We start from the raw sequence: 23,358 nt of genomic DNA on the forward strand, positions 1-23,358 counted from the left end.
TTTTTCTCTATTTGACATGATATAAAATCAAATCTAATCTATACGGGGTGTCTCAAAAAACGTTCCGCTAATTTCCAGAGTATTTTCACGGGTCTCGACATTGCAGAACATGAAATAAATCATCATCTAAAGATTGTAAGTGATATCTATCTCTCTCACGCAAAAAACTTCAGCTTAACAATAGTAACTATGCTGCTTTAAACAATTTTTGCACAAACCTGTACTTTGTGCAAAAATTCAGGCATGTTTTTTAATAACAAAATGAGATTTAGAGTTTGTCATGAATAATTATGTTTGATAGACGCTGATCGTAAAAAGACGAATTACCATTTGGTAACCACTTACATTGTACACACGCACCACTGTCAGTGTTCGATGACTACTCCAGGACTTTTAAGGTTGCACCTTTAACGCTGAAAATTAGTGGAGTTCTTGGAGTACTATTTAACATACTAAAAATCCCCACCACTGCGAGGATGGCAAAGTTCTCAAAAACCACCCTAAAGATCCATTTATTCACTTTTTGATGAATATCTCCATTATTTTCAATTTTTGCGGAAAAAGACAAGTTACCTAAATTAAAGATTATAAAATTCCGTACATTGCCGTCTTATAGGGAGTTGAAATAAATAAAAAATACAAATTTGATTAAAAAAACCATTATGCAGGCTTATAATCAAATATAAGCAGTGTAAATCAGCATTACGTAATAAAATAAATTCATTTATTATATTCATTATAAGAAGCGGATAAACAAATACGAGGATTCAGGAAAAAAATAATTTAACAAATATTACATTATCAAATGACAAACACATTTAAATCGTTAACTTTGAACTAGAAATAGGAACTGAACTTTTATTGACGAAATATGAATACAGTTTTTCCAACTTGTCACATTAGCCTAAAAAATATATATGCAGGCAAAAAAGGAAAATCTGGATGCAGCAGATTGATATATTAATATATTCATTACCTAAAATTCATCTTTCAAAAAATGTACCTCGATATATTAATATATTCATTACCTAAAATTCATCTTTCAAAAAATGTACCTCTTTGTAGACGTTACTGCATCAATTCCCTTGGCATTGGCCACATAAGCTGGAGCAGTTCATGGTAACGCATTCGGTTTTAGAAACATTTTCTCCCTTTGCTGCAAGTATTTTTTTTTCTAATAATTTATAAGAGGTAAGCTTTCCCATCTCGAACAAAGCGGAAGAAGTGTCACATCCTGAAACAATATATGCTTCTTCCTTGAGCCTAGCTTTTGTTGCGGTTTTACAATTTCAGTAAGCTTGTCAGATTTTGCAGAAGATCCTGGTCTTATAAATCTTTTCTTTTTGTACTGTAAAGATAAGTAAAGCCATTGAACCGGTATCTCCCCTACCAGAGTCACAGAGTTTTGAGTGTTTTTTAATTCGATTGAACATTCGACTATAAGAATGTCGGCGTCACCTTCTGTATGAAGTACTGATGCAACAGATTTTTCTAGGCGTTTAGTAAGTTGTAATGTTGTTGTTTATTGATCTTGTTGGAAAAAAAGGAGTAGTTGTAGTTGACTCGGAAAAGTATAGATCTGGGCAAGATGCTTTTTTATATCTTCGAATCTGTTTTTGTTCTTTATTCGTTAACTTTGAGCCATAAATGTCAAAAACAATGGTGCTGTTTTTTCCATAATGATAATCGATATGGTTAAAAAACTGTTTGTATATTTGTTCGTATGCATGCAAACGTGTATCATCGAGTAGGGTGTTTGTAGGCACACATTTTTTGTCAAATATTTTGTATAAAGTCGATTTAGTAGTTTTTCACAAACAGCCGTTTTCAAAAAGGATATGGCGAAAGCTCGTACGGAAAATAAAGTTCAACCTTTCATTTGTATAGAGACCGTTTTATTCATGAACGAGAAAATTTTCACCTTGTTTGACCTTTTAAGAAGAATTTTTCCACTACTAATTATAAACCTACAAATTAATTTATTATCAAATCTGTGTTTCTCGTCTATTTCAACCCCTTATAGGACGGCAAAGGCTTATTCGTCAAAAAGTGAAAAAATGTACCTTTGGGGTGGTTTTTGGGAACTTTGCCACCCTCGCAGGAGTGGGGAATTTTAGTATGTTAAATACTACTAGAGTTGACATAAGACACACCACACATCATACCATTATTTTACATAAGTACGCTCTTCCTCGTGAAGATTCCTCAAAAATTACAAAATAGCTATATAAGGTTTTATTACGGATTGAAATTGTTTGATCGTCTCTGCTTCATATTTAAATTCTAATTGACCGAGTGGAAACTTGATTTCAGCTGTATTTATGTAACTTTTTTCCTTAACGTTTTTCTGAATAAAACGACGAATTCAGAAGTTAAAACTAACCAAAAAATAGTTAGCTATTTGCAAGATACATCAAGAGAAATCACCCACAGGTAAAAGATATATATTTTTTAACGCCACACCCCGTATATTATGCGCTTAATAAAATGCTCTAAAAATTCTGCATATTTCTTGCATTATATGTCCAATACTCTTAGAATATTTATGGTATTACGTCATATCGGACAAGACCCCTTTACAAAGAGGCGCTGCTTTGTTCTTTTGCCAATTGTAAAATGTATCGGCGTCTCAGGCAATAAAAGACAGAGAAGGCAAGTCGGGGTGAGGAGATATAATTAGGGTAAGATTAGGCGATGTTTTTTTGGGTTTACGATAAGTTTAGTTAAGACGTAGTTGTCGAACCGAGAGGATTAAATGCGATTCTGTTTCATTAAGTCGTTTTATTTGATTGTCCTTACAATACCCAAATCCAATTTGATTTTTGAGATATATGCGCTTTTAACCTAAAAGCAATATTCAAAAATAAAATAATATTCTAGAATTTATAATTTAGGTCTGAGATGGCTGTGAAGTAGGTCGTCACCAAAAAACATAATGTTTGTTTATAATTGACAGTGACAGCTGCCAGTTACCGAAATTTACGTTCTTTTTATTATAAAATGCTTTATTTTGAAAGTGTCATATTCCGTAAAAATGTGGGCAGGATACTTTTTAAACCTTTATTACGCCTTTTAAGCATTAAACTAGTTTTTACGGCTTGCGCAGGTTTTTTCGAAGTCGAAGGTGTGCAAAGATCAGACTTTACTTTTGTTTCTTTACAAATAATTTTACATGAAACGTCAATTTCAGGTGATTGTTGTCGACATCAGGTACATATTGATTTTTAAAGTCAACATTCCTGTTCACTAATGGATTATATTCATTTAAAGAACTTTTTAAATCAAATCTATTTCTAAGGTTTCCACTACTATCTAACACATTGTACGATAACATTACCAGTTTCACCAGACTTTCACGAATTATTATTTTAGTTAAAAACCAATACATGTTGATTAGGCTCCAAAGGTTTTAAATCTTTAGCTCTTTTATTACACAATAAAGTTTATTTCTGTCGTGTCGAGATATGAGTGTAAGGATAATCAAATAAAACAACGTAATGAAGCAGAATCGAATTTGATCCTCTCGGTTCGACAACTACGTCTTGACTAATTTATCATGAACCCAAAAAACATCGCATAATAAGACCCTCCTCACCGCAACTTGCCCTCTGTCTTTTTTGCCTGAGACGCCGATACATTTTACAATCGGCAAAAGACCAAAGCGGCGTCTCTTTGTTACGGTGTCTTGTTGGATATGACGTAATACTATAAATATTCTAATACTCGGCCATCCTGATTATTGGTCTGTCCTCAGACGTGATGGTAAAATTAAAACGTGACTTCAATTTTACAAAACTACAATAATTCTCTTAATCATTACGTAATAATAAAAAAAATCAATAGTAGGTACTAGAGCATCTTAAACATAAGCGACATTCTTTTACAAACAATAAAATAAGCAACGTTTTCTTATAGGCAACGTTTGCTAAAACACAAAACACAAGAGACTTTCGCTTATAGGCAACGTTTGCCAAAATACAAAACAGAAGCGACGTTCGCTTATAGGCAACGTTTGTCAAAACACAAGAGACGTTCGCTTATAGGCAATGTTTGCCAAAATATAAAACACAAGCGACGTTCGCTTATAGGCAACGTTTGACAACACACAATCGACGTTCGCTTATAGGCAACGGATGCCAAATTACAAAACAGAAGCGACGTTCGCTTATAGGCAACGGTTGCCAAAATACAAAACAGAAGCGACGTTCGCTTATAGGCAACGTTTGCCAAAATACAAAACACAACCGACATTCGCTTATAGGCAACGTTTGCCAAAACACAAAACAAACGCGACATTCGCTTATAGGCAACGTGTGCCAAAATACAAAACACAAGCGACGTTCGCTTATAGGCAACGTTTGCCATTAATCCTCTTCGTTTTGTATACTAATCCACTTTTTAACATGGTCTGCGGCTACAACAGTTCTACGTTTGAACCCCTCTCGTAAGTCTTCAACTTCGTATCTGGCCTCACTCCTTCTGCACTGTTTTGTATATATTTATATTAAGTGCCCTTAATTTAGACATTTTTTTAAAACAATAATCCACAAGGTTTTGTCCCGGCTTAGTCTCGTAATTAGCAGCGTCCTTTAGTAACTTGGAAAATGGAACAGACTTACGGAAATAGAGGCTCATTGATGTTTTAATTTCAGCTTGAATCATACTCCACGTTCTCGTCGTACCATTGACGAGCGTTACCCCGCAATCATCCGGAAATTATTCGAACAATAGTATCATCGTCCCACTGATAACGTTCTGCCAAACTATCTACTCAACCAATTATCCACCATCACGTCATCCTGACTTGGGTCAAATTTCGGGACTAAAAGTTCATCCTGACTTGGGTCAAATTTCGGGACTAAAAGTTCGTCTCCCGCGCGAAAGACCGGCTTACGCCTTTTTAAATCGTTTAATTCTTTTGTCAAACGTTTTATTGTAAATTTTCTCCTCGAGCTATTATCGGAAGAGCTATAACTCAAATTCGAACTGTCACTATCACTTCCCGAAGACGAGGATGAATTTTCTTTCCGTTTATTATGCTTTTCACTTGTAACTGTTTTCGATTTAAGTTTTCCCATGACGTACATTAATTTCAAATTGTCCGAAAAAAAAACGATTGTAACTGATTTTGATAATATCCCACCGCTGCTTTGTAAGGATAATCAAATAAAACAACGTAATGAAGCAGAATCGAATTTGATCCTCTCGGTTCGACAACTACGTCTTGACTAACTTATCGTAAATCCAAAAAACATCGCATAATAAGACCCTAATTATATCTCCTCACCACAACTTGCCCTCTCTGTCTTTTTTGCCTGAGACACCGATACATTTTACAATCGGCAAAAAAACAAAGCGGCGCCTCTTTGTTACGGGGTCTTGTTGGATATGACGTAATACTATAAATATTCTAACATGAGTTTTGGTTTCACACCTTCACACAACCTTGGTTTTAATAACTCGGCTCACACAGGTAATTTTGTTCTAATAGTCTTGAAAATGGTGAGAGGAAGAACACTCGGCTCCTGGGTCAATTTTGAAATTTACTATTGTACCTTCTATCTCAATTTCCTCCCTCCACATTACCTTGTCCACTGATCGTTGCATGTTGTTCTTTGTTACAACAAAAAATTCTTACTCCTTCTGATCATTGCTTCAACTGTCTGAAGGGCCTTCTCTTTCGAGTTCATGTACTGTCCTATTCTTCTTTTGCTAATCCCTTTCTCACGTTTCTCCCTTTTTTGACCAGATTTTCCAATATACCGATCCTTGTTTTTCTTGAGACATATATTACTAAAATGATTTTCTCGGCCACATTCACCACATACTTTGCCGCATAAGCTTGACATTTCCCTTTCCTGTGTGAAAGTGTACTACTTTCTCTCCTGTTTACCTCTTTACCAATTATTGTAAATAATTTTCATGAGAAAACGTACTATCTCAGGGAATAATAATTGTTTCAGAATTATGAAAAAACTATGAAAAAAAAATCTTATAACGTTGCGAGGTTCGTTAACTGGGTTTATTTCCGAATAACTCCGACAACTTTGCCAAAACTAAACACTCTTTATTTGTAAATTAATTTAAAAGTTCACACACGGCATAAAAACAAACAAGATTGCTTTCGAAAAATCGTCGCTGGGCGGGGCAGGTTCGTAGCGCGAAGCAGATTTTTATTATAAAAGAGCTTCGCGCTTTCGTGTGGTAAAGTTACGACGCATTGTTTTTCTATCGTGCTCCTGCGGACCACTATGGAACTTTCGCAAAATCGATGTAATTTAATTGTGCATGCACCCTGTATAAAGTGTGCTTCACATCTCATCGAACTTCAAAGTTACAGCAAACATCGGTAAATATTAAAATTTGCACAAATAATAGTGTTGTCGAATATTTTTTCAAATATCTCGCACCCTGTATAATTGACTAAAGCTGAAACTCTCTCTCGACACAATTTACGATACTGTTCAAATAAAATTATCCCATCTTTAACGGTTTTTCATTTATCGCCAATAATTTGCTCACAAAAACGGAAATTTTAAGATCTTTTAGATTTTTTGTCCATGAACGACACACGCTGTATATGATTCAAACAATGTTCGAATTAGAGGTCTACCTCTGGCTCTACCCTGGATCTTCCATGTTTCCTGGACCAAGAATTTTTTGAAAATAATAAGTGGTTTTCAATAAAAATAAGTTTTTTCATCGCGTATTAACAGCCCCCGAAATAGCGATTTCAATATGGATTTTTTCAAATATATCTCGAGAAAATACTTCTCAAACCATACAGTACATCGTAATAGTAAATGACGTTATCGCCTCTGGATTTTAACCAATTTTGAACCAATAAGCCAAATTTTTGATTTGCGGCTAATAATTTACTGTGTAAAAGAACGACTTTCTAGGTCCTTTAGATTTAGAATTTTGCCGATCGGGTGAACGATTATGGGGGAAAACATATTTTTTTGTAAGTTAAAATTACCAAAAAAAATTTTTTTAAAATAATTGATAAAATTTGATTGCATCCAATTTCTTTTTCGTTTAAATGTGGACACGGACTTCTGTGCTAAATTTGAAGTTGATATCTGCACATATTTCTCATTTAGCACGGAATATCGAGAACACCCTGTACAATGGGTGAAAACCGTAAATATAAAAGTTTTTTTCAATAATAGTTGGACCCATTTTTCAGTTTTTTTGAATTTGCTGGATATTTTTGAAAAATTTTCAAAAATCAAAGTTAATCTGCGCCTTCTGGTTCAATAATTTTTTTGGTCTCGTAAACGGTTTTTACCAAATGATGTTTTTTGTAGACCCTTTTGTGCACCCTTGCACACGCGATTTTTTATTTTTTTTGAATACTTCCCGACCTCCCCCTCCCATTTTCAATAGGTTCTGTCGCAGGGCAAAGCTGCATATATGTGCCAAATATGAAATCGATTGCTTCAAATTTCGTGTTTCATAGCAATGTAAAAAAAACAGTCGAAAATTGCGAAAAAATGATGGATACTGGCGTCGGATCAGGCCCATTTCTTATAAGCTTATGTGCCTCGTAGAGGGTTGAAATGGAGGCAAATTTTAATTTTGTAGCTTCAACGGTTCGAAAGTTATTCTGGAAAAATCAAAAGAGAACGGACAGACAAAAAAAATTTTTTTTTCAATGGTGATCATTTCTGTACCAACGACAATCCCATAGGACCTACCGTTACCGAGATGTCAAATTTTTATACGAGCGTAGATACTTTCGAAAAATTCGATTTCATCGATTTTCGAAAGTAACAAGAAAAGGAAACAAAAGTATCAATTAATTTGCCTTCGGGAGACACCACTGGAATTAATGATTTGAAAATCAGATTTGTATATCCAGACAACAATAGCAAGAGGGTATTAATATCAAACTTGATCAAAAAGTATTCGAAAAGTATTTCTTCAATTAGTTTCTCCGTAGATTCTACGATACATACATAAATTGATAGCTATATTTGCATTGTGCTCAAACAGAAACATGATGAAATAGAATTAGCAGAGAGCACAAAAAATCCACTGGATATGTCAAATTGGCCCATGCATACTCTCTGGGCGTTCAATGGATTTTTGTACAACTTCTAGACATCCAATAGGGAATAACTGTTGGATATCCTTTGTTTTTGTTGGATTATTTGTAATCCTAGATGGAGACTATTGAACGTCAAAATTGAAAATTATAGAACATAAAACCATAAGTAGTAAGAACACATTCATTATACTAATATGGTTCACATCTCTCTAGTAGCTAGCTGGTCAATTCTTATGGTCACGTGACACTTACTCAGTGAATGTATTCGTGTAGTGCAAAGCTGATTTTATATAATTTTTTGTATATGTGGTTAATCAACATACTTCCCGTGGTTTAAAATGAAAACTAATCGTTGTCAGTTTAATTCATTAAACCCTTGGGATAAAATACGTGTTTTGTTATGCCCTTCTGCCATATTAATTTTTTCAATAATGGAGATGTTTGAAGGATTTAGTGATGATGATGAGGATATATATATATATATATATATATATATATATATATATATATATATATATATATATATATATATATATATATATATATATAATTGTTTTAGAAATGAGTCCCATGCTTCAGGTGGTATTGGCTCTTCGGATTTATGCTACTGGTAGATTTTTACTTGTCGCTGGAGATACCATTCATGTTAACTAAGAGAGCATGCATATTGGTGAAAAGGGGTTACGGGTGCTGAGAAAATTGCAAATGCTAAGGTTAAATTTTATGGGACAGCTTCTATGCCAAAATGTCTTGGGGCAATTGATTGGGATATGGGAAAAAGAGTCATCAGATTTTCCCTATGAAAACTTCAAAATGGAACTCCCCCACCACCCATATTTGTTCCTAGATTATTGTATAGAATTTTACAGGATCTTATACAATATTATAGGAATAAATAATAACTTCTATTTAGCATTTTTGGCAGGGATATGTTTTATGTTATACCTGTCATATTTAGTTGTTTAATAAGAACAAGGCACTTTTGTAAACCAATCAAATTATCAGAATGAGGGAAAAGTAACCAGTATTTAACATTTAAAACCACAGTCTCACAGAACTGTGTATAAGGACTCATTTATCAAAGTGTATATAACCATTTTTTTCTTTAGTGGGGAGGAATTTGGTAGAGCGACAATATGGAGCCATAAAAAGGTTTCCAGTCCTTTGTATGGGTCTAAGGCTTAAACTAAAAAATTACCTTAATGTGATTATTGCTGCCATGGTTTTGCATAACATTTCGATAGATAGAAATGCCACCAAGTGAACCAGAAAAAGAAGGACTTGATTATGACTTCAATGTAGAAATCGATCCAGCACAGCAGGATGATGAAGATATTGCTAGAGATCTTTTAATACAAAACTATTTTCCCACTTTACATTAAAAAATGTTCTGTTTAGGGTTTATAATCAAGCAAAAAATAGATTTTTATTTATTATGAAACTTTTAACCTTTAACAATAATGAATAACATCTCATAATCATCTATAAAATGGTAATAAATAAACCTAAAAATAAAGTACTAAACTAACTAAACATATAAAAAGAACACTATATAGAGAATATTTTTTTAGAACTTACAATTTAAAATTAAGCTGACATTTTAAGAGGTGATAACTCTAAGAACTTAAAACTTAAATATGATTTTCCCCTCTTTTAAAACGTTATATTTTAAGATTTCATTTTCACCTTGCGTTCTTCCTGAATTTATTATAATTTTGTATAATTACTCTTGACATATACTAAAAAAATATTTTTTTTTAGTATATTTATATTTATTATTTTCGGCGTAATTCTAGTCTTCAACTGGATTTTTCGGTATGGGTTAGTCTTATATTTAGTCTGTCGTAAATATTTGCTTTGGTTTGGTTTGCAATAATTTAGCGCTTTTCATATCATGGCATGTGCTTCGGGGGGTAAAGACCCCCCTGACAGAAACAATCGTATCGTAGTTAATAGTGCGATAGTGTTCGCAAATGATTTTGATTCCTTTCAAATTCAACTAAACTTGTCCCAAGCTTCTACTTCCTCTAGCAGCGGTTATTCATCAGCCTTGACGCTTTCGCCTTTAGCTAAGAAAACAGCACATGCTATCGCCCAGCATCAATACTTCTTAGTACCCACTAAGGAGGAAATAGATTTATTGGAGACAAAGTTACAAAAGCTTAAATCTGTCTACGTGGAAGATCAGGATGCCCTAAACGAAATTGCAAGAATTTCAGTCAACATAAGGAGGACACTTTACCGAAAGTATAAATATGAACTTACAGACCAGGGGCCATTCTTTGTCATAATGGAGAGAATAACTTCTCAAGTCGGAAACATTCACTCGATGAATGTTGGAAAAATCTTGCACAGAGCTGGAATCCAAGGTATAACGAAAATCAATATAAAAGGGGCTAATAAAATTGGAATTGAATTCAGAACATCAGAGTATCCTAATCAGTTTTTGTCAAATGAAAGTTTCAGTTCCGCTAGAGGCTATAATAGGTACATTCCATAACGTCTTGTCACTTGTAGAGGACTAATCAAGGATGTAGGGGACCAAATTACAGAAGAGGATTTTTACTGAGAAGCGGTAGCTTATACAGGAGAAAGATCCCGGGCAAGGTCGATCAAGATATTAAATTTAAAAAGAGTCTTAAGAAGGAAGAAAGTACTTGCTATTTCTGGCGAAACAGTAATGAAAACCATCCCCACAAACGATTATATTGTAACATTTGAAGGCAAATCATTACCCCAAAAAAAATTGTAGCCTCGTTGCGGTTTTTGTACAGAAGATCATCTTATGTTTGTTTTGTGAAAAAACAGAGCTAGCAATGAAAAAAATGAAATGCCTTGCAGATCATCTTAACAACCTGACTAAAACATGTAAAATTCCAAATTGTGAGGTAAATCCAAAACCAATCTGCGTAAATTGCAAGGGACACCACACTGCTACTGAGTGGAGATGTCCCGAATACAAACGACAAAAACAAATTAACGAAACCATGAGCTTCTACAACCTTTCTTTTTATGAAGCAGCTAAACTGCATCCGCGGCTAATTAATGCAAACCAAGGCTTTACCCGAAAACCAGAAGATTTTGCTAGTTTAAATAAAAAAAACTCAGAATAAAACTCCTCATCCAACAAGCGCCCAGGGCGGTTCCTCATATACATCAGTACTCAAAAGAAAACGGTCTGACACCCAATTTATCAAAGGGTATATGATAAAATAGCCCATGAACAAACTTTGTTACCCTCAAGTTCAAGAAGAAAAGTCTCATCTATACAAGTAGGTGAAAACTCGACATCAGAGTCCGAAATGGAAGTAACTGCTCTAGGAAATGGCTGGGAAGAAGTCTGCAACAAGTTTGAAGCTTTCAAAAAAGACGTCATGTCAATAAAGGGTACGGATGAAAATTGTGTCCACAATATCAAACAATATTTTGGTTCTTTTGGTCTACGGGGGGTGGGGGGGCTGCTGCGATGGCAGCGGTTGATCTACAGGGGTTCGAAAAAGAAAAGGTAATCTTATTACTAGTTTTAATCTAACAGTAGTTTTTACATAGCAAAACTTAATTCAAGTTTTAGACACAAGCGGTTTATAGTTGAGATATAATGAATATCGTTCATTGGAACATTTGCGGGGTTAAAAAAATAAAGATGCTATCATTAGAGTTGTAAGGGATTTTAAGCTACAGATCTTATTGCTTAATAAAACCTTACTCAAACCCAACACTAACTTTAAAATATCAGGGTTGTCTTCTGTAAGAGCTGATAAAAAAAATGGTGCAGATGGTATAGCAATTTTCTTGAAAAACAGGTTATTCTTGCAGAGCTTGTCGATTTTTTTATTTGTTGTGTTTACAACCCTCCAGATATTTGTTTGGTCAGGGCAAGCCTCCATTCAATTTTCGATCTAACCCGTAATAAACCAGTCCTCTTTATGGGAGACTTTAATACCCATAATCCAATATGGGGTTCCCAGGTCAGTTACTCGCGGGGAATTAGAAGTGGTAACATTCTTTATGATTTCATTAAGGATCACGATTTGTGGGTACTAAATGATGGATCAGCTACTTGCCTCACACGCCCAGGCGTACACAGCGCTCCAGATGTGGCTTTTTGCTCCCAGAGACTGTTTGGACTTACTGACTGCAGGGTTCTCCAGGATAGATTGAATAGCGATCATTTCCCTATTTTGTGTATCATCGGAATTAACCATTGCAATAAGGCAGACTGGGAGAAATTTTCCGATTTAATCTCTACGAAATTTAGGCAGACTGGGAGAAATTTTCCGATTTAATCTCTACGAAATTTAGAACTTCACCTCCTATAAATTATGAGGATTTTATGAATGTAATTTTCCTATCTATTGCAGAATCTGTTCCAATGCATAAACACTCGTTAAACTACGGGTTACCTTGGTGGGATAATGAGTGCACCAACGGCATTAAACGGGAAAGACAAGCATTCAGAGATTATAAAAACAACCCCTCTGAGACCAACTTCCTGTTATCATCGGGCACAAACAAGACAGCTGCTACTTAGAAAGAAAAAGGAAGGCTTTGTCAACTTTTGTGAGAATATATCTCCAAATACTAGTGCAAAAAAAGTTTGGAGCAATATTAGAAGATTTGCTAAAGGTACAAGGTACCACAATTATCATTTTACCTTGAACTTTTCAATCCCACAAGATATGTTTCACCTTTTGACGCAACCTTCCTCTATGTTGCGTAACATCCCCGAATGTCGCTTCTCATCAGAATATACAGAAGAGTTCCATATCTCAGAATTTGTCGCTGCCGTTAAAGGAAGAGCAAGAGTCCCGGTGTGGATAAAGTGCCTTTCAATGTGCTCAGCCATCTCCCTGTTGAAGGAGCAGTCTTTCTTATCAAATTTTTCAACAAAATACTTCGGAGGGAAACGACCATTCCAGAGACGTGGAAAACCCAAATGGTGATCGCAATTCCTAAACCGGAAGAGACCCCTCAGCGTTATCGTCCTACAGGCCTATCAACTTAGCTTCATCCATAAGCAAAACTTTTGAAATTATGATCAAAAACCGACTGGAATGGTTCCTAGAGAACCAAGGTTTAATCGACGTTCGCCAAACTGGATTCAGAAAGGGTAAGGGAACTTTTGACAACCTTGCAGTAATCTCCGGAGAGGTCCTCTGCCGTTTGGCTCGCAATCAACTAGCAGCAATGGTGACGCTGGAATATCCAATGCCTACGATAATATAAATGTTAACTTATTGACCTCGGTGCTGGCCAAAATTGGAATAGCCAGAGATTTGACTTTACTTATTTAAGAATTTATCACTAACAGGAAAATACAAGTTAAAGATCCGTCTACTAATACATTTGTGTCAGGCAGAACAACCAGCAAGGGGGTGCCCCAAGGTTCCCCACTTTCTCCACTACTATTTAATATTTACATCAATTCAATTAAAGAAACAATTCCAGAGAACATAAGACTTTTACAGTTTGCGGACGCTACCGCCTTGCTGAGTACTGGGACTGATGCCCAAACAATCGTGAACAATTTGAATAGAACTTTGCAAAATATACATATTTGGTCTTTGAATGTAGGACTTGAGATTAACTCCAATAAATCTGCAGCTATATTTTTTTCCAGGAAGAATTGCAATGTTAAGTATCTCCCCAGACTTCACCTCAACACTCGAACCATAGCATGGAGAAATTGCATCACATATCTAGGAGTGATTTTTCATCCAAAACTGTCATGGGAGCCACAAATTAGAAACATGATACAGAAAACTTCAAGTAGGTTGAATATGATGCGATTTATAAGTAGAATCTGGTGGGGGGTACATCCCCTTCTAACCTTTTACAAAGCTTATGTCAGACCCCATTTGCATTATGAAGCCTCTTTTTAGAGTGGTAGTTCAAGAAAGGCTATTGCTCAACTTAACAAAATTCAATTTGAGGCACTGAGAATAGTTCTGGGATATATGAAGTCCACACCTACTAACATACTTCTAGGGGAAGCAAGTGAGATGGATTTAGAACACAAAAGATACGTGCTAGCGGCTAAATCGTTATTGAAAGCCGCCAGTTTAGTGGACAGTGAAACCTTAGCAGCGGTTATATGGTTATATATCACCTATAATGAACACTAATACTTTTTTCGCAAAAAAAGTATTGCCGCACTTGTGGATGCTTTTGATTCACTGTTAGATACACTCTGCAGGAGCCCAGTTTATCCCTGTTTCTCTTGTCCACTACCGAACCTCTTACCTCTTGTTCAAATCCAAGACTTAAAACTAAAAAAAGATAATAATAACTCCAAATTATTTGAAATAAAGAAGAGTGAGACTTGGTCCCCTGATTTTAATTTAATTTTTACAGACGCCTTAAAGGATAAAGAAGGCCGTGTAGACTGTTTAAAACTACAATACGAACCTTAAAATGGGACATGGCCTACCAAGTGAACTATCTATTTTCTCTGCCGAGATTTATGTTATTGGTCAAGCTCTTGATTGGATTGAATTCAAGGACATCAACAAAGCAGTCATCTTTTCAAACTCCAAAAGTGCCCTCGAAGATATCAATAAAACTGGGATGGATGTAAAGTCTAACTACCTAACCTTGAAGGTTAAGAATAAACTAATTACCTTAATAAAAACTCAAAATAAGGACATCCAATTATGCTGGATACCAAGTCATACCAGTATAAAAGAAAACGATATTGCTGACAAGATCGCCAATGCTGCACTCCTAGAACCACGGGAAAATATAAAATTGAGTTTTAGGGAATTCTTCCCTAAAGTAAAGCATAACATCTGGAATGCTTGGAGCGACAGATGGAAACATATAGGATTAGGGAAAGGAGTTAATTTCACCTCACATTATTCTCCTCCGCCAACTAAACCCTGGTTTCATAAGCTCGATCTGAATAGAAGCGAAATTACAACTATGTGTAGACTGAGAAGCAACCATTGCTGTTCTCCGGCTCACCTAAATAGAATTAAAGTCAAACTCTCCGGAGACTGTGAATGTGGAGAACTGGGCGATTTAAGTCATGTGTTATTTGACTGTGCTCTTCATTGGGAAAAATCACAACAGTTGTATGAGTCATTCATTAGTGCTAATTTTCCTTCGCCTCTGTATACTAATTCTATTTTATTTCACCGCACTGCTGCTAGAATTGTTTGCCGCTTTTTATATGCACGTGGATTAAAACTTTGAATATTATTTTCACATTTTCTAATTCTTTCGTCCATTTTTTTTCCTGTATAGCCGTCTAGTAGGATGATGGTATCAACTAGACCCTCTTTACGGAGGCATCCTTCATGGAAATAGTTTATTGCACACCACTACCGAGAAGCTGGCCGAACCGCCTCAGCAGCAGTGGCCAAAAAAGGCGTAATTAAAAAAAACATAAACTTTACACATAAACTGTCCCTGACAAAAACTGTTGTTTTATTTTCTATGAAAAATAAAATATATCAAGCTCATTATATCATGAGTATCGACCGGGAAAAAAGGTTTTCAGCCCGTATGGAAAATCAACTACACAGAAAAAAGTTGAAGCGTTTGAAAAATTACAATCAGCGATTTCGGTTCCAAACAAAAATTTAGCAATAAAAACCTCTAATGTAGCACCAATTTCGGCAAAAGACAAAGTATGAAGTATTTCCAAGTTTGATGATTCTAAAATCATATTATAAACGTTCTGCTTAGGGTGAAGTTTTAACGTCTACTGACAAAGTCATTCAAACCAATTCCAGTACATCCAGCGCATTGAGCAGTGAAAATTTGTTAGCCATGAAGGTGAGTACTTGGTATGGACAGCTTCCTTACTTGGCAGCGTTCGTCACTTATGTTGGAGCTGGACAACCGGCCGTCGACCCTCGGAGTATTCATTGATGTAGAGAGTTTGATCAAACCATTTTCCCTAATATTCTAGATAAATTGACTTAAAGGGACGCTGATGATTTTGTCATTCTATGTGAACTGCACTAAAAATAATTGAAGACTAAAATGGTTCTTTTCACAAGGTAAATGAAACTAGGGGACATTACACACCAGAGCTAAGTTTTAATCTGCATTAATAAATAAGATTGACCAAGGACGTAAAATATCTTAGGGTGACACTCTATAACATGGAATTCACACCTTAAAAATAGGATTAAAGATGCATATATTTCTAAGGAGTATTTTCTTTCTATCATAGGCAAGACGTAGGGACTATCACGGACCTTTGCCATTCGGATCTTGTAATATTAATTTTAAACTTATTTTTGAACAGCGCCATCTAATGTGCGCACGTTTAAAATTTTATTACATTATTTATATATATTACATTATTTATATATATAACCAGTGTAATTGTCTGTGGCTTCAAGGCACAACCGAAATCTGAGAGCCGTAAATTAGAACAGATCCAAAGGATGGCATTCCTGGCTCTTACAGGGGCCGTTACAACCATACCAACCGAAACTCTGGAGCTGTGGTGTGCATAGGAAAGTGGTTTTAATGACTAGCATCCACTGCAGGGAATGCAGCATGGTGGAATCGTTTCTGGAATGACAAACTCTACAAGACAAACACCAGAGGGAATATATACATCAACGAGGCAATTAACGTCTATTCATATGGTTCGAAGAGTAGAAAGAGATTGGGAATGCTTAAAACTTAACATTATGATGGCTAGGAGTAAGATGCTGAGTAAAAGAAATCACCAGACAAGACAGTAGACCACATTCTGTGCAAATCTCCCAACCTCTCCTTTAACTGCAGCTCTTTTATATATTTTTCTTATTTGAATATTTGCAATTTTTGTAGTTTTGAAGAATGAAATTGTAGAGCTAAGTGATTTTAAATTGTGTGTCAGACAACTTTTTGGATTCAAGAAAAGAAAGAAGAGAGATTAAAGCAGACGGAAGAACAAAGAGAAGAATCTGCACTGAACCAAAAGTTGGCAAATGAAAGATTACTTGTGAAAAAGAAGTTGCAGGAAAACCTGATGGAAACAAACGTGAATCAGAAAAAACGCCCTCCACTCTACATGACTACGCAAGCTCCTAAACTGCTTATAAATGATTGCTATGATTCAAATTAAAATTTAGGAGCAATCCCTGAATGGAATCTTCCAATAAATTATTACCAAAGATATCCCGGAGGCATCCAAAAGATTTGATGTCCAAATATTAAATTTAACAGGATGTTTAGAAAATTGGACAATTTCAATGTATTCCTTGAATTATTTATTCAGACATTTTAGGTGGGCGTCTTAAACTTCATGTTAAAGTTCAGAACTTTCATGTTAATAGGAAATAGCTTTTTGCTGGATGGATAATTGAATAATTTTCCCTCATTCAAATTTTAACCAGAATCTTAATTTTGGTGTTCGTCTTAGAATATTGAAAGACGTATTTCAATGTTCTAAAATGCTTGTGTGTTATGTGTGTCTGTGTGGGCTTCGGAACCCAAGATCTGGCAGGGGAAATCCCTGCACGATGGGGGCTAGAAGGCCACTGAAAATCTTGAAGATAGGTACGTGGAATTTAAGAACAATGTACCAAGCGGGAAAGGTGCATAATGCTATTCAACAAATGATTAGAATGGGAATTGACATAATGCAGATTAGTGAAATGCGTTGGCCTGACTCGGGAAATTCAACAATTGGAGAACATAAAATATTTTTCTCTGGGAACGAAAACAACCAACATATAAATGGAGTAGGCATAATTTTGTCCCAAGAGATACAAAAATACATCACAAACTTTATTCCTGTCTCAGAAAGGATAATGGCCATCCAATTAGAAAGCACTCCTGTCAAGTTGAATATTATCCAGATATAGCCCCAACTGCCGATAAAAGGATGAAGAAATCGAACAGTTTTATAAATCTTTAAAGCAGTTTGATAAACACAATATGACAATAATCATGGGTGATCTGAACGCGAAGATTGGAAGAGGAAAATGCGGCGAACTCATAGGTGGATTCAGTTTGGGATCAAGGAATGAATGCGGTGATAGATTAAAGCTCTTCGGCGAAGAAGAATATGTAATACTTAATACCTTTTTTACCCTACCGCCGCATCGACTAATATAAATGGATACCGCCAGAAAAAAACAGTGAGAAACCAAATCCACTATATCCTTGTGAATAAAAGATTTACGAATAGTTTGTTGTCTATCCGTGAAGACTTTCTCTGTCGCTGACATCGAATCGGATCATTCCCTTTTGGCAGGAATATTTAGAATCAAACTGAAGACTGTCCAAAAGAAAACAGTTCGCAAGCAATGGGATATGAGAAGGCTGAAAGAGGAGGAAACACGGAAGAGAGTGACAAACGTACTGACAGAGAAATTTAAACAACTAGAGGAAGTAGATAACACAGAGGAATGGCTGCAAAAAATGTCTGATTCGTTCGGGGATATCGGAAACGAGCATTTGGTCGCAAACAGAGAAAAAAAGAAAAGCTGCATGACCGATTATATTCTACAACTTATGGAAGACAGACGTAAAGCGAAAAACAACGACGCGAGGTGTTAAAATATTCAAAGAGAAATAAGACGATAAATAAGAAGTGCAAAAGAAAATTGGCTTGGCGCAAAATGCAGAGAAATTGAGTCAGCCTTATGAGCCACCTCCTCAAATGCGAAGATCAAGTAAGCCGCACACAGTTCGGATTTCGAAACGCGCTAGGTACTAGAGAGGCTCCAGTTAGTGTTCAGGTCCTTTTCCAACGGTGCAGGGACGTCAGTTGCGATGTGTCTGCCTGCTTCATCGACTACCAGAAAGCCTTTGATAACGTGCAACACAACAAGCTTATTGAAATTCTAAAGGAGATCGGATTGGGCGAAAAAGACCTACGAATAATTGCCAACTTGTACTGGCAACAAACCGCATCTGTGCGTATCGAAGGAGAGGAGTCGAAAGATACTTTGACAGAAAGAGGGGTCTGTCAGGGCTGTGTGCTGTCGCCTCTACTTTTTAACGTATACTTGGAACGAATTTTTCACGAGGCTCTGGAAGACACGAACAACATACGATACGCAGATGACACGGTAGTGTTTGCTAATAACCTAGAGAGTCTCCAAGAGATGATGGTTCGGGTGGTCCAGGTTAGTGAAGGATACGGGATTTCTCTGAACTTTAAGAAAACAAAATATATGGTTGTGTCAAAAACCAACAACCATGTTGGCCAACTCTATAAATAACCAGTATATAGAACGAGTCCAGACTTGTGTTTATATCGGAACCAAGATAAGTGAAACGTGGGATCACTCTCTGGAGATCAAATGCAGAATAAAGAAGGCCAGAGCCGCATTTCTGAAAATGGCAAAACTATTTAAATGCCATGATCTATGGCTGCTAACTAAGATCAGACTATTGAAGTGCTATGTCTTTCCAGTGCCCAGTGCTAGTCTATGGGGTGGAATCCTGGACTTTAACTGAGGCTGCCTGTACAAGAATCGAGTCATTTGAGATGTGGTTATATAGACGCATTTTAAGAATCCCATGGATCGACCACATAACCAATCTTAGGGTCCTAGAAAGAATGGGTAAAGACAAGGACCTGCTTCTCTTAATAAAATCACGCAAGCTTGAATGTCTGGGACACATAATGAGGAACAGCGAGCGGTATGACTTGTTGCAGCTGATTCTGCAGGGCAATGTGGAAGGCAGGAGGAGGCCTGGTAGACGAAGGATGTTGAAGAACTTGCGTACATGGTTCAATACTACAACAGTAGGCCTTTTTCGTGCAGCAGTTGACAAAGTACGCATTGCCATGATGATCGCCAATATTCGTAACGCATAGGCACCACAAGAAGAAGTTATGTGTCTTTTTGATTGCAATACTTTTTTAGGAGAACCAAATGCTGAAGTATTCAGAAACAGAAAAGGTTTTTTTTCAATAAATGTACAAACAGTCTGTGACACTGAACTGAGAGTTCTTGATCTGGTGGACACTGGCTAAAATCTGTACATGATGAAACTGTTTTTAATAATTCACATTTTAGGATTCCAGCCTAGTTGCAGGCAGTGGTTATGCGAATAACATGCACATAATAACACCACTTTTACAAACCCGGAATAAGGTAGAGCAACTAGGAATAGTACTATTTTTGATTCTACATTTGATATGATGTGAGATATCTTCTGTCTTTGGAACAATTTTTTTTAACTTGTGGCAATTTGTGGAAATGAGCATCATCAGATTTTCCCTACAGTGTATATCCCTGTGAAAACTTCCAAATGGAAGTCTCCCAATACCCATATCTGTTCCTAGAATATTGTATAGAATTTTACAGGATCTTATACAACACTATAGATTAGATTAGATTAACAGTTGGGAGAGCTAGCAGTCAGCCTGTCCGTCACTGCGACCCAGAGTATCTATTGTGACTCTCTCCATAACTATAGGGCTTTATCCAGGTTCGTCTCTCTAACCAGACTCCACAACTTCGATAATGGATCCCTCGGATAGCTCTCTGCCTCTGGTTTGGTATCGCTCAGCAGATGGAAACGCACTCTCGCTAGGCCTTCGCAGTGGCACAGTACGTGTGCGGCTGTTTCCTCCTCTTCCTGACAGAATCTACATTCTGTGTTTTCTTCCACTTCCATCAGGCTTAGATGCCTCTTAAGCCTGCAGTGGCCCGTCACCAGACCTTCCATTATTCTTACGGCTTTTCTATTGTAGCTTAGTAGGTCCGCTCCACCATCGTCGGGATTCTCGGTCCATCCAATCCCTGATGGCTGTTTTTGCAACGGGTTTGGCCACCCCACAAAAGGGTTCTGGTCCAATTAGGCGCATTGACGACCCTTCGCGGGATGCGTCGTCTGCGCCTTCATTACCTTTATGCCCTCCGTGCCCCGGTACCCATTATAGAGTAACTTTGTTCTGGCTTGCTATCTTGTTTAATGCCTTATGCCCGAACTAACTTGGATGTTATTTTATTAGATTGCAGGGCCTTTATAGCCGCTTGACTATCGGTGTAAATTGCAATTGATTTGTTACGGATCTTCCTCGCTTTTATTTCTCTTGCACAGTGTTCTAGTGCAGTGCTCTCTGCTTGGAACACTGTTGCTAGCTTACCCATTGGAATAGAGATTTTCCTTTTCGTCCCGGGTTCATATATTCCGGCTCCTACTCCTTCTTGAGTTTTTGAGCCATCAGCATACCAGGTTATTTCTGCCTTGATTGGTGGCCCGTTTTCCCAGTCTTCTCTGGCAGGGATTTGAGTCACAACACTGTAGTGGTTAACGAAGCAATACTTAGGTGTTGTGCTGTCCGTAGGCAGCCCTAAAACATTGTCCGCCCTTACCTCCAAGTAAAGCTTGTTATGTTTCGTGCCATGTCCACCAATTATTGGGGACTGGCCTTGCAGTAATCTATATACTGCGGATCTTGCTTCCCCTTGTATATAGATCTGTATTGGTGGGATATTCAGTAGGTATTGGTATTGGTATTGGTATTAAAGGGGGGCGCCCTCGCGGGCGTCCAAGCACTTAGACCACCAGATGGGCCCGTTGTGCCCCCAGGCCGCTCTAGAGGGCGTCCAGAATGCCGCCTCTCCTGTAGAAGGTCAGCAACTCCTTTAGCCCAATACCGTGCACTGAGTCCGGATCGATCAGGGCCGTTCCGAAGACTCCCAATCTTGGCCATGTCAAGGCAGGGCACTCGGTGAGCAGATGATACGAGGTCTCCTCCCCTTCCATGCACCACCTACACTCCGGGTCGTCTCCAATGCCTAGCAAGCAGAGATGCCTCCTAAGCCTGCAATGTCCTGTGTAGGCCCCTGTTAGTGCTCTACACTCCCTCCTGGTCAGTCTAAGCAGCTCCCTGGTCCGAGGAAGGGCGGGCCCATCCATCATAAGCCTCGCCTGCCTCATTCCCGGAGCAACTCTCCAACCCCCCGCGGCCCGGTCTCTCGCCCAGGCTTCGAGAGCTCCCCGCCTCACACACGGGGCGATCCCCAAGCGGGGCTCTGGCCCTATATGCCTATGCGAGGAGCCCTCCCTGGCTAAGGCGTCCGCTGCCTCATTGCCCCGGACACCGGTGTGACCCGGGACCCAGACCAACCTTTCTCTCCTCAGCCACCCTCCTCAGTACCCCTTTGCACTCCTTTATCAACAAGGAGCGCGTACGCACTGACTTCAGCGCCATGAGTGCAGCCCTACTATTCGAGCAGAAGAAGACTCTCCTGCTTCCGTAGTTGAGCCGAAGCACCTCTCTGGCCGCCATCAATAAAGCGAAAATTTCCGCCTGAAACACAGTGCAGTATTGACCCAGAGGGACCGACAAGCTTGATCCCGTTGTCTCGCAGTACGCTCCAGCTCCGGCCAGATCTCCCATTCTGGACCCGTCCGTGTACCAGACAAGTCCATCCCAGGAGCCGACTCTGCCCTCTCTCCAATCTTCCTTTGATGGAAAGAGAAAGGTCAATTTTTCAATCATGACGTCACTCGGCATGCCCATGACCCCGCGATCCCCACGACAGCCCTCTAAAATGTCGTACGGACCCCGATTGAGGGTTCCCTCCCTCCAGAGCCCGCAGCTCGCCAGCCTCACAGCTGTCCTGGCCGCCTCCATCTGCACCCGATCCGCCAGAGAGGGCAGCCCCACCAGAGCCTCCAGGGCCCTCGTGGGCGCCGTTCTCATGGCGCCCGTTATGCAGAGGCAAGCCAATCTCTGCAGTCTGTCAAGAACTAGCCTTGCTCCCGCTCTTTTGGTCCCCGGCCACCATGCCACTGCCCCATGCGTGAGCATAGGCACCACCATGGTACCGTAGATCCACTGCATGATCTTCGGCCCCAGGCCCCAAGTGCCCCCTACCGCTCTCCGGCACGCCCACAGAGCTCCAAAGGCCGACCTGGTCCTTGATCTTATATGTTCCTGGAAGGTCAACTTAGAGTCCAACCATACGCCCAAGTACTTGACACTTCCGCTTGCAGAAAGAGGCACCCTGTTCAGTAGGACCTCCAGCGCTGCAGTGGGCGTTGTGCTCATGGCCCCCGTAGCGCACAGACTCGCTAGTCTTTGCACGCTACTCAGCCGCCTTATCGCGTCCACCAGACAATCGCCCCATACGCTAACATTGGTCTCACTACTGCTAGATACAACCAAAGTGTCATTTTTGGGTTTAAGCCCCAGTTCTTTCCACACATTCTTCTGCATCCACCTAGTGCAATTGTTGCCCTGAGTGTGACCTTTTGAATGTGCGCTCTCCAGGTAAGTTTTTGATCAAATATGACTCTAAATATTTTACCTCCCTGGCCTTGTTCCATCTACCACCGGCGGTTTCAGTCCTGTGAGGATTCTCCTATTGGTAAATGGAACGACT

At 38.3% G+C, this 23,358-nt stretch overlaps 1 protein-coding gene across 1 annotated transcript; it reads left to right on the forward strand.

The window, feature by feature from the left end:
• Window positions 1–17,938: 17,938 nt before the first annotated feature.
• LOC132702847 (uncharacterized) lies at window positions 17,939–19,832 on the forward strand. The gene is made up of 4 exons (XM_060671675.1): window positions 17,939–18,070; window positions 18,212–18,555; window positions 18,765–19,134; window positions 19,671–19,832. The coding sequence occupies exons 1-4, from the start codon at window positions 17,939–17,941 to the stop codon at window positions 19,830–19,832; spliced, it is 1,008 nt and encodes a 335-aa protein (XP_060527658.1).
• Window positions 19,833–23,358: the final 3,526 nt, after the last annotated feature.

This window comes from Cylas formicarius, unplaced genomic scaffold (genome assembly GCF_029955315.1).
Source record: "Cylas formicarius isolate icCylForm1 unplaced genomic scaffold, icCylForm1.1 PGA_scaffold_6__28_contigs__length_40554024, whole genome shotgun sequence".
Lineage (NCBI taxonomy): Eukaryota > Metazoa > Arthropoda > Insecta > Coleoptera > Brentidae > Cylas > Cylas formicarius.